Source organism: Squalius cephalus, assembly GCF_949319135.1.
Source record: "Squalius cephalus genome assembly, chromosome: 13".
Taxonomy (NCBI): Eukaryota; Metazoa; Chordata; class Actinopteri; order Cypriniformes; family Leuciscidae; genus Squalius; species Squalius cephalus.
In genome coordinates, this window is record NC_137134.1 from 8,751,427 (window position 1) to 8,764,140 (window position 12,714).

The 12,714-nt window shown below is 33.6% G+C and overlaps 1 protein-coding gene across 1 annotated transcript in view; it reads right to left on the reverse strand.

Moving 5' to 3' along the window:
- Nucleotides 1-9,755, reverse strand: part of rnf13 (ring finger protein 13) — a 28,349-nt gene extending 18,594 nt beyond the window's left edge. Inside the window, exons 1-4 of the mRNA XM_079890241.1 lie at nucleotides 9,556-9,755; nucleotides 7,495-7,631; nucleotides 7,335-7,415; nucleotides 2,140-2,265 (exon numbers count right to left, since the gene is read on the reverse strand). Of these exons, the coding sequence (XP_079746367.1) occupies nucleotides 2,140-2,265; nucleotides 7,335-7,415; nucleotides 7,495-7,608 (321 nt within the window). The 5' untranslated portion in view covers nucleotides 7,609-7,631; nucleotides 9,556-9,755. The remainder of the gene's footprint in view (nucleotides 1-2,139; nucleotides 2,266-7,334; nucleotides 7,416-7,494; nucleotides 7,632-9,555) is intronic.
- Between the last annotated feature and the right edge of the window lie 2,959 nt (nucleotides 9,756-12,714).

A 12,714-nucleotide genomic window follows, 5' to 3' on the forward strand; every position in this document is an offset into this window, starting at 1 on the left:
CACTGAGGCACGTCTTGAAGAGCGGGGGAGGAGGATTTTGCATTTATGAGCGCATTTGCATACTTGGAATGTTTCTTTATTACCCTCATTTGTATTTTTAGCAGCAGTAGTACGACATTTGTAGTACAAGTTGTAAAAAACAAAAATTTGAAAAATCTTTTTTTTTTTAAATACACAAACATTTTATAATTTATAATAGTTTATAATGTATTTAAAACAAAAAGAAAAAAAAATATATATCATCATTTGAGACAATGATGTCAGCAATATATATAAAAATTATTAAAGAAATATAATTATAACAAACACAACATTTAAAATGTTTAATTCATGAAGATATAATTTATAAAATGTATTAAGAAATTAATATATACAATATATTATATATATATATTTATTTATTATTATTTTTAAATGTCACTATAAAAATGAAATGTTTAACTGTATAAAAAATAAACATTATAAATGTAAAAAAAATATATTTTAATTATAATTTATAAAAAAAATTATAATGACTGAAATAATGAATAATTTATAAAAAAAATATATATAACTTTAAACATCTGGCACACATTGTGTCAAATGATGAGCGATCAGTCAAAACTGGCACAATGCCACATTAGAATTAATAATATAAATATAAAATTTGTATTCATGTTGGTTTCGAAATATTTTCATACAATTTACAACAGAAAGATTTCATGTGAAAAATGTCATGTGGTGTAACCATTAAAAAGCAATAACACCTTTTCCTTACACTTTGAAAAGATGAGAGTGTAAAATTATTAAAACATCTTTCAATGTAAAACGTTTTTTTTTTAATTATATATAATATTTTTCATGATATATATATATAGACTGTTAGCATGAAATCAGCATTGTTATTCTTAACTAAAACCAAAACTATTAAAAATCATTTCAGTAATTGAAATATTAGATGAAAAACTTAGAAATAAGTTCTAATTGAAATAAGTTCAAGTACTAAAATGACAATCTAAAACTGAGATAAAAACAATTAAAGCTAAATAGAAATGTTTAAAAAAAATGACAAAAGCACAAATAAATAGCTAATTCAAAATATTAATTAATATGATAACACTTTACAATATGGTTCTATTAGCTAAACTAAAAATGAAAAGTACTTCTAAAGCATTTTATAATCTTAGTTTGTTCATTTCACCATGTACTAATACATAATTAACCTCAAAAGTTGTACCTGCTAATATTATATTACATTATATAATCATTATAATGTGTATTCCCTAATATTACACTTGCATAATTACATGCAACAAACCCTAAACCAAAGCCTATAATAAGTGGGTCAATGACGTGACGGGTCATTTTTTTTTGTCCAAAGGCCTTAATAATAATAAAAAACCAAATATATAACATCCAAAGTATGTAACTAGTACAACTTGATCTCTTTTACTGAACCCAAAAGGTTTTAATTATATTTTACTACATATAAAGGTATTTTAAAGATTTTGAAGTGTCATTCGGTAAAACCGATATAGTAAATATTTAAATGGAATAATATTGTTTTTAATAACTAAAGGAACTACAATAATACAAATATAAAGCAGATAAGGCTCTTTTTTTACATTTCCTCTTTTCTCCTTTCCCTGTGCAATGTTTTACTTGAATATGTTGGAGTGTTTAGAGTAGTCCAATAAATGATTACATTTATGAGATCAGTGATAATTCTGTGGTACACACTATATACTACCTCAACATCAGTGTCAAATCAGTTTTTAACTTTCAAATCAGTGGTTAGACCGAATGACTTTTTTGTAAAAAATCTTGTAAATGACAAAAAACAGTGTTAATTGTTTGTACAAATAACTAAGTAAACTAAAAAATGGTTTCAAATATAGTTATATCTCCATTCTATTTGTTTACACTTTTAAAAACCTTATTCGTCAATGACCCGAGTACATGTAGTTAATTATCATCACTCAGTCCAAAATAAAGTGTAAGTAAGATAAAGAAAAGCATGAAATGAAGTGGATGATGACTCAAGTAAGGAAGTTATAGTACAATGACTCTGTGAACGATTCCCAGGTTTTCAGAGAGAATTGTGGGGGAATTGTGTGTTATTATGGGTCTCCACAGCTCATACTGACGGTGATCCCGCACCTTGATGTCGAAGTTGCAGTCGAAGCGCCTGATGAGCACGATGAAGGCGCTGGAGAGGTTGTCCCTCAGGGGAGGAGGCTCGATCGGCACGCAGCCGTTCTCGGGACGGGCACCAATCAGGAAACCCTGCGGACCACATCAAACCAGACTGTGTCAGCTCAAGAACCACCACCGGATCCCCACAGCACCCTCTGCTGACACACACACACCACAGCACCAGCTCTGCAACATTACACTCTTATCAGTTCACACACTTCCAAACATGTTACATGACTCAGTTCTTGTTCGGCCAGCGGGACGCCTCCTGTTTCTGAGGAATGGGTTATTGGGCCATGAGGAGTGAGGCACATGACTGAGGACCAGGAGAAGTAGGCCACGAAAACACTCCACAACACAAGACGTCTCAACACATGAAAGACACCATTCACACATTACGCTCTCACTACACATCACAGGCTATCAGCTGATTTAATGATGTCACTTCCTTCATTTGGTCATGAACTGCTGTTGTCTAACAGGAAAAGAAGAAAAGAAAAGTACAGTCCTGCATGCACATACTACGCAATTATTACAGTAATTATAATAACTGGGTAATAACTATGTTATTAACCTTGAATCTAGCCCTAAACATAACCTTCTGCAGTTACCAGAGCTTTCTCGGAGTTCACGTACTGTAAAGTAAAGTGCAGACAATAATTTAATTACACTGATAAATGTTAAATCTTTAGCCATTTCTAATTTAAAATATCAACTTTTCAGATTGTACATTATAATTATGCCTAAATTCACTTAAAACAACTCATTTTAGGTTTTTTTTGTTTTGTTTATTTAGACAAAATATGGATTTTAATAATCAGCCATAATTATTATTAAATGATTATATTAAAAGAAAAAAGTCATATTTATTTTTCACAACTTATAATTTGTGATGTTTGATTGTTTGTTTAGACAATTTTAATAATTAGCCATAACATAATTATTATATTAAATATTTATTAATAAAATTAATTATATTAAATGATTAAAAATGAATATCTATTTTTCATGCTTTAATTTTATTGTTGTGATGCCTAAACTTGTTCAAAACATTTGATGTTAATATTTTATTTTTAACTTAATTAGACAAAATAGTATGGCATTTAAACAATCACTATAACAATTTTTATAATTAAATACGTATTAAATTAATTATATTAATTTTTAAAAAAGTATATACATTTTTCATACTTTATATTTCAATGTTGCGATGCCGAAATTCCCTCGTTTAAAACGTTTTCACTTTTTATTTTTTAGACAAAATAAAAGTTTGAATGATCTGCAATAAACAACTATATTATAATAAACAACTATATTAACTGCATATTAATTAAAACATTATATTAACTAATGAAAGATGAATATCAATTGTTCATGCTTTTAACTTTAAAATGATAATGTTTAAATTATTAGATTTTCCCCCTTCAAATGTCGAGAAAAAGTGAGAAAAACAATTTACGGTAAATGTTTATATATATATATATATATATATATATATATATATATATATATATATATATATATATATATATATATATATATATATATATATATATACTATAATATGGATTTTTTTTTAATTAGCCATAATGTAATTGTTTATATTAAATAATTACATGAAATACTTCATGAATTATAATAAATTGTAGTAATTTTAGGCTTCATTGTAAATGTATTTTAAATGTATTTATGAACAGACAAAATATCATTTTAATATCAGCCATTTATTGTTATCAACCAAAGGATAATTATGCCATAATTTAATTAGTATTTTAAAATAGTTATTTAATTATGTTCAATAATCATCAGCTGGAATTGTAAAATGAGTGCATTTCTAAAAAAATAAAATAAAACATGCTATGATAGATATATATATTTTATTTTATTTATTTTTTTTTGGGGGGGGGGGGGGGATGTCTAAGTTTTATAAATATTTATCATATTTACTTTTTATTTAAATTCAGGTATTTTGCAAATATTGAAGACAATTTTTCATCATTTTAGTTTTAGTAAACGATACCCAGCACATGTTCCACTGCAGAAAAGGCCCTAAAGCTGCAGATGTGGAGCCGCTGCCGTGAGGCCGAATATATTCAGAGCCAAGCCACTTCTCCAAACACAAGACAGCAACAGTAACGGCCACAGAACGGGCTTTCAGGAAGTGGTCGAACACTACTTCCTGTTGCACGGGCGGCTCTCTGGGTTCATAACGCCACAGGTTTGTGGCGGCTCCAGCGTGACTGACCAGCTCATGACTAGATTAGCATGTTCCCATAACAGGATTTTCCCAACAGGATTAACTCCCAACTCAATATTTAGACAAAACAGACGACGATAAGTATATTACGCTGTGTCCACCTGAACAGGTCAAAGGTGAACTCTGTTGCTTAGAAACTACTGTTAAAAAAGGTGGTTGTCGACCTCTAAAAAAACTAAACCAAATCACTGGAATGGGGAAGTGGCACAGATGTGAAGTAATGTGATTTCTGACGGTTTTCACCAGCATGTCATGGGGTTTGGTGTCGCTCACATCAACATGTCATGGGGTTTGGTGTCGCTCACATCAACATGTCATGTGGTTTGGTGTCGCTCACATCAGCGAATCAGGAACAGAAAACGACTGCACATGTGAGCAGATTAGTAGGTCAATGACAGCATCAAATATCATACTTAAATCATATTTACTGTTGCTCTGCAAGCTCTTGAGAGCAAAAACCAGTTATTTCAATGGGAAATGGCACAATGAAGAATTTTTGCACTGGGTTCAAATGTGCCGAACTTTGACATGTAAATACCGACACGTGGCGGAGCGGGTGCGGGCGGAGATCCGTAACCTAGCAACAGAGCTATATCACACACTACATGAAAGGTAATACCCGAAAAAGCATAACAGGGGTGCTTTAAAACACGTCTCATCGATGTCTGGTGTCTTATTACAGTGTTTCCTTAAGATCGGCCAGTCAATCGGGCAACCGATTGTGGAAACGGGAAGGTATGCACGTCTTCTCTGATGGCGTTTCTGCTCTGAGGTGATCGACTCTGCGGATGAGAGTGTGAGCGCAGCGGTTCTGGGTCAGTCATCTCCACTCCTCACGGGACAGGGTCAGTGCCGACACCAGACTCACTGCATCACCAGCTCTGAGGTCTCAGGGGGGTCAGGTCAAAAGATCTGTTTTTAAATGCTAGCCCCCTTCTCCACATCTCAGAAACACCCTCTCCTCGCATGCACATCTGGCTCGGGCTGTCATGATCACTGACAGTGTGAACTTAATATTCATCTGATCAAACACTCAATGGACTGTTTTTAAACAAATATTGGACAAATACACTTTCTTCAGGTTTTTTTTTGATGAATAAAGTTGCATTATAATTGTCGTTACTGTTACTTTTGATCAATTTTATGCATCCTTGTGGAGTAAAAATTGATTTACCCCAAACTTTTGAATGACACACACACATATACATACATACACTGTAAAAAATTGAATGATCAATGATCAACAACACGTTTTTACATTGCTTTAACACATCAAAATAAGTTAAGCAATTTTCAACTTAATTTATACAAGATTTAACTCAATTTTAATGTAATATAAGTTGAAATGACTTGAACATCCAAGTTGATTGTACTTAAAAATTTGAGGCAGCAACTTTATATATATATATATATATACATTAGTGGTGGGCATAGATTAATTTTTTTAATCTAGATTAATCTCACTGTAATCTTGGAATTAATCTAGATTAAAATGGCTCATTTGAATTCTGCCGAAGGCATTCAGAATATGTGTGCTACCCAAATAATGACTAAAGGGCAGGTGTTTCTTAAATACAAAGTGACATTTAAAAGAACTTGTGAAGAAATGCCAGAGATTTTTTTTATTATTATTAAAACTAACATAATAAAGTAGAATTATTATTTTTATTTTTTTACTTTGATGAGCATATAAAACAAAACAGCCCCTTGGAAAAAATGAAATGTAGCCTAATATTGTAGTTATAAACAAAGGTCTATTTTTAGTTCAGATTAACATTTGAGGGCAGCAATTTTATTCATAATGTCAAAATAAAACCAACGTAATGTTACTTGAAAGCATTAGCCTACTATTCCTGCCAAACTTCCATGGTTGCAGTTAGTGTTACTGCAGTAAATCCATGGTAAATGTTGCAGATCTGTGGACACCGGATAGTTCATTCATGGCTTCCACGCACTGTTTGATCCGTTAATAACGGAGAAATGTGAATGTTTCTCACTAGATCTCACAGCGATGTTATTACTTAAGTAGCGAATTCAAATGATTTATTTACTTAGATCGGCTCGCGCTGCTTTGGTCCAAACTGATAAACAACGGTCCGTCAACCACACAATAACGAGTAGCTCAGTTTCGTTCCGCTTGCATTACGTTTGCCATCTGATGTCGGACAATGTTGTGGTCGCGCCAGCGCCACATTATGAGCCTACATTTGAAATAACGAAATTTTGGTCGGCAGGAAAAATGGTCCAACAAACCGTTCGGTTTGAAAATGCGTACCGAACACCGAACCGAACCTGCGCTAAAATATCAAGGTGAAAGTCATCATAGCTTGCGCAGTATAGACCCAGCTCCCAACCCAACTTTGAGAATAGATTAACGGCGATATTTTTTTTATCGCCCGATAAGAGTCTCACGTTAACGCCGATAACGGCCCACCACTAATATATATAAATAATATCTATCTATCTATATATATATATATATATATATATATATATATATATATATATAAAGCATGGATTAGCATTTGCACGTGAACTTTTTTTAATATTTTAATTACATAAAACAATATTTATAATTGTGTTTAAGGTGATCTGACCAATGATGACCATATTTCTGAATAGTATGCAAATATTAAAATAAAGGGGGAATTTCTATATGTAATTAAAACTTCCTCATGTGGATGACAACACTGTAACACATTTAACTGCAGTTGATAAAATATTTACAAAAGCAGGCAATTATGTAATAATCACATCATGCCTACATCAGTCATGTGTAACCTCAGCATTTTTAATAAACCATACACTCCAACAGTGAATTAAAAAATTAAACAGTGAAGAATGTAATCAAGCTGCAGTCACATAACAGCAGATCATAAATGTATGATCACGATAAACTCACCTTCAGTCCTTCACTGGGCAGCCTGTAGCCAAACCGGGCCGGGAGGTCATCAAAGTTCTCCGTTTTATTGTCGAACGAATACTGAAAAACAAATGCAACCATTAATTATTGTCCGGCAACCGTGTGTTTAACTGTCGCAGGACGAGTGTTAGAGACGTACAGCTGATATGTCAGCCTCCACAGGCAGGAGATTGAGGAAGGCGAATATCTGAACCGTGAAAATGGTGTAGATCTGAGTGGCAGAGAGCATCAGCATCCCCAAAGAGAGCAGCATCTTCAGATCCGCTTCAGTTACACCTGCAAACACACAGAACCGATACATCACACGTCAACAGGAAGTCCCCTTCAAAACCATTTCCTGTTTCTGAGGGCCAATTCCACCCTGTTTGTCCGTTCACAGGAAACGGATGGAAAAAATCCAGTATATTGGACATTTTTAAGAGCCTTCTAGAAAACTGGGCACTGATGAAACAATCCTTATAATGTAATGAACTATTAGCAATTTGCTTGCAAAAAAATTATAATAATATTATAAACAGGGCTTGACATTAATAACACACGCCAAATGTGGGTGTATCCAGCCCCTTCTAATAGCCACTTTGGCGCGTTGAATAATATATAAATTTTTCACTTGTAGTCTTTTAAAAAGGCACCTGAAATAATAAACAAAGTGCCATGAAGTATTGTCAAATATAGATTTTTCAAATATCAATACTGAAATATCCAATACTCACTCATACACGATACCAGCTGCTCTCTCATGAATCTCTCCGACAGCGAGACACACATAAACCCGCCTCCCCTCACTCACTCGTTTCATTTTCTCCGGATGAATATTGTTGCTGTTACAGGGCTTTAATTTCGGCGAGGGATTGCTCGTATTGTGCATAATTCATACTCTTTCTGCAGATTTTGAGCTCACACCCAAAGTGCGCGCGCATAAAGCTGCCTCTCAGCACAACATTTAACTCTTTTTCAGCAGCTTAAGCAGTGAAATACACACAAAATAATGTCAAAATGCCGGTCTTGGCGAGTAATCATGTAAACACAGTTGTGTTTTAGATGAACATAAAGAGTTGAGAAAGAAAACGCATGTGTAACAGTATAATGGATCCGTGCGTCAGGTCTTAAAGTGACAGCAGCCTAATATTCCTTCCGCAAAATTATGCGATAATATTAAAAATATCTATATGAGAGTTTTTCCCCATGTTATCGATGTCAAAATCGTGGCCAGTGAAAATGAAGGGTGGCTAATAACTAGCAACAGTGAGCTAAACAAAAAACTAATGTCAAGCCCTGATTATAAATGTAACGTTACATATTTTTTGAGAAAGTTTCTTTTGGCCACATTTGCAGGTACAGGGCTAATGATAAACAGCCAAACCTTGACCCTTGTCGATTTCTTGCTCAACAATGGTGTGAATGTAAGGCTGAACTACCAAAACAAATCGATAACGCCATTTGTTGTCACAATCACAGGTAATCAACGCCTATAGCAGACCACCCACTCCTATTTATCGCTGAAAACAGCAATAGTAGCACATGTACTAAACTGTGTTAAAACTAATGATAAACTAATAATACAATTAAAATTGTAATATAATACGGGTATTAAAATGAGCTGGCCATCAAAGGGTGCGGGGCAAAACAGCTTATGTCATCTATAATTGTACTTTAGTACCTTTCATTTTTAGTAATTACTGCAAACAAAAATACAGTTCATTGTACATTTTTTAGACTACAGATAAACAGACTTTTGAAGAAAAAACAAGTTTATTTAACCTTAAATAAACCCTTTTACGACATCCATTTATCTCTTGTATAGTTTTAAATGATCTACTTTACTCATCTGATCATGCAAAAACTATCTTTTTATTCTCCAAACAGCATATTGTACAAACATCGGGCTGCAAAAAATAAATGTTAAATCAAACTAGCTCGAACTGACTTGTAATGTCGCAAACCACACTGGTCTGTGATTGCATTAGCACGCTGGCTAACACACTTTAGCTTAACGATCTACTTTAAATCTAACGTTACATCACATTACCAAAGTCTGCACGTCAAGATGCCTTTATAAAACACTTCGATGTTCACACTGACACGCAAAAGGGGAAAATGATTAAACAGAGCCGCAAATAACCCGAACGACGCGACTGTGCCTCTATCTGCAAAGAGAAAGAGAAAATAAATAAAACTAGAGGATAAAGCAGCGACTTACCATTACATTAGATTGTGCGCTTTGGTCCTGGTATATAATAAAACCCCAATGACATTACAGCTGAGAGAAATGATAGGCTTTAAACTGCTTCGTACGAGCTCATATGGTCGGCAGGCCAGACTGAATGTCAACAGTGATCCAAAAACACACTCACACACACACTTACACACACTCCTGCTGAACGACACACAGCGTCCTCTAGCGCAGGGACGTGTGTATTCAATTTACATATTAAAACTAGTGTATGAAATGGCAAATGTAAATTATATAATTGAATTTTCATTTTCATTTTGCACCAAACGGTTCACAAATGTAATGGAAAATGTCCATTCAAATACAGAAATACATTGTCATTTTGCATATTACATTTCAAATTGAATATTGCTACCCATATGCTTCCATACTGACCCGAGATGGTCTTGTTATTACTGGGAGACAGTGCTGGGGGTTACTCGTTACAAGTTACGTAATCAGATTACTTTTTCAAGTAACTAGTAAAGTAACGCATTACTTTTCCAGTTTACAACAAATAGCCTATATAAGTTACTTGTTCAAATAAGTAATGGTAGTTATTGACTGACAGCTCTCCTGTCCCCATGTTGAGAGAAATAAAGCGAGGTGTGTGTGTGTGTGTGCTGTGTAAACATGATGCTTTTTTAGTTCTAGACTAAATGTGAACATGCATTTGCTCATCTCACTTGCACGAAAACATTCAGTATTCCTCAAAATGAATAAAAACAGTAAAATGCAAAACGCAAAACTTTTATAATTAACTATATTAAATTACACAAATATGTATGTAACCTCACTTTATTAACCAATGTCTTTGCTGCTGACCTTAATTCAACCATACTAATGAGCAAAAATTATTTTAGAAATTAGATTTAGAAATAAGAGTGTTGAACTTCTGTAATGCAGAATATCAGCAGCTGAAAGGCTAGTTTGAGTGGCGCCCTCTACTGTACAGGAGTGAATATGCATTTCCTTCAGCCTGAGGCTTATTGTTCATTTCACCTTTGATTGAAAGGGCCTTTACGTTTGCCCAAAATATAACTTTTTTTGTTGTTATTAAAAAACAATCAAGCAAGCCCAGCCCTGGTGAGAAAAAGTAACGCAGAAGTAATGTAACGCATTACTTTTCATAAAAAGTAAAAAAAAATATATATATATAAAAAAAGTACTTAGTGAATTTGGACACTAAGTGCATAGTTTGTGCTTTTTAATAATTATTTGAAACTTAGCAAACAACTGGCAGCTCCAGTAGGCGAGCGCGGGGCACAATGTAACACGGGGCTAGTTGTAACACACTTGTTTTAAATACCGTACTTCCACACATGCTAGCATGACGAAACTTGGTGTATTTACTAGTTGCCATATCAGCACTATATAGAGAAAAAATTGCACCGAATTTTTTTTTTTTTTGTAAGATATCCATAGACATTTATTAAACCATAGCAAAAGTAAATTTCTTAATTTTTCATCTCAATTTTTTGTGTTTATTTAAAATTAGACAAATCTGATATTGTTTTAATCTCCAAGATGTTATTTAACAGTTGAGATAGTTCTTTAATGCTTCTCTAACTAGCAGAAGACGCTAGCCGCGTTTAAATCCCAGTTGTGCAGGCGGGGCATGTTGTCACGCTGCGTTACAATGTGCCCCTATTAGAAATATGATATTATATTCTATACTTTTATTAATTCTATTGAGAAAACATGAGAAAAAGGTGAATAAAGACTGAGAGTCAATGCTCAGAAATTACTAATTATTTATTTGTTTTGAACTATAGCTGTGTTTTCCTGTGTTCGTAGTCAAAACTCAAAAATGAGTTTATATTTAATTATTAAAAAATGCCATTATTTTATATGAAAAAGTTAATAATTGTATTTTATTGAGAATATATTTTAGTTTGTCTTGTATGTTTGTTTGATAAGATCAGATAGCATTTTAATCTGTCATATGGTCATGTTACAATGTACCCCACCTATGGGGCATGTTGTCACATTTCACTTCCATTCTTTCGGGGTATATCAAGAAATACTGTATTAATAAAACAAAACCACATAATGTACTAGACATGTGTGAAATTAATGTGGGGAAAAATAAATACTCTGAACCATAAGTAGATTTACACAAACTGAGAAAGTCAAAAAGCGTTACTTTGTGCCCCGCTCTCCCCTAGTAAGATGAAAAGATTTATCTTGAACTCTGTCATTGAAACTATGTATAAAACTCAATTAAACAGGTTAATAATCAATTAAAAAGGGATTTATACCTGTATGGTATGACACTGTACCCACATTGGACCAGCGGTTTGGAAAATGGATGATTGGGCTGTGAGCGCCATCTTCTGGTCACACGCGGGAATTCATTCAGCGCGACCCTCACAGTGCATTATGGGTATTCTCTAGCTGTTGAGCGTATATCGTTGTACATTCCTTATTGCAGTGCATTGTGGGATTTAATGAGTGCACTTGATAATGTCCACTATGGTTTCGAACACCATTACAAATGGCCGTCCACTCAAATAGTGCCCCATTCAAGGGTATAGGAGTGATTTCGGACACAGCCATTGCTATAGAAATGAACGAGAAGTGCCTTGAACTGGATCAAACCTGTTGTGCAATTGTCTGACTTCTCTAATAAAACAGCATTTTTTTCAGTGTAAACTCAAAAAACAGCTCAATCCAAAACAATGTTTAAGAGCGTAGTGAAGCGGAGCCTCTCCTCCATTGACATCCATTAAAAAAACAGACTCTTGTCTCCTTCCCTAGTAATGTATTTTAATGTATTAATTTATTTTAATAATTTTTGTTTAGATTAAACAATTTACTTTTTAGAGTTTTACTCTGAATTTTTCCCACGGCTTCTGGAACAAGAATAAATGAAGGGCGGTGCTTGATTTTATTTCCATGGGGAATTGATTTGATGGTTGTGGTTTGCTATTGGTGGATCTCGTGTGATTGACAGGTTGCCCCGCCCTCGCGCCAGTAAACGCATCATCAGCGAAGACATGCAAAGAGGAAGTTGTTTTGATTCAAGATTAATAAGCACATAAATTAAAAAAAATAAGAGCTGCACAGATAAATAATTTATATTATAATATATACTGCAATATTCCATAAAAATATCTGAGAGAAAAAAAAAAAATTGTCCATTTT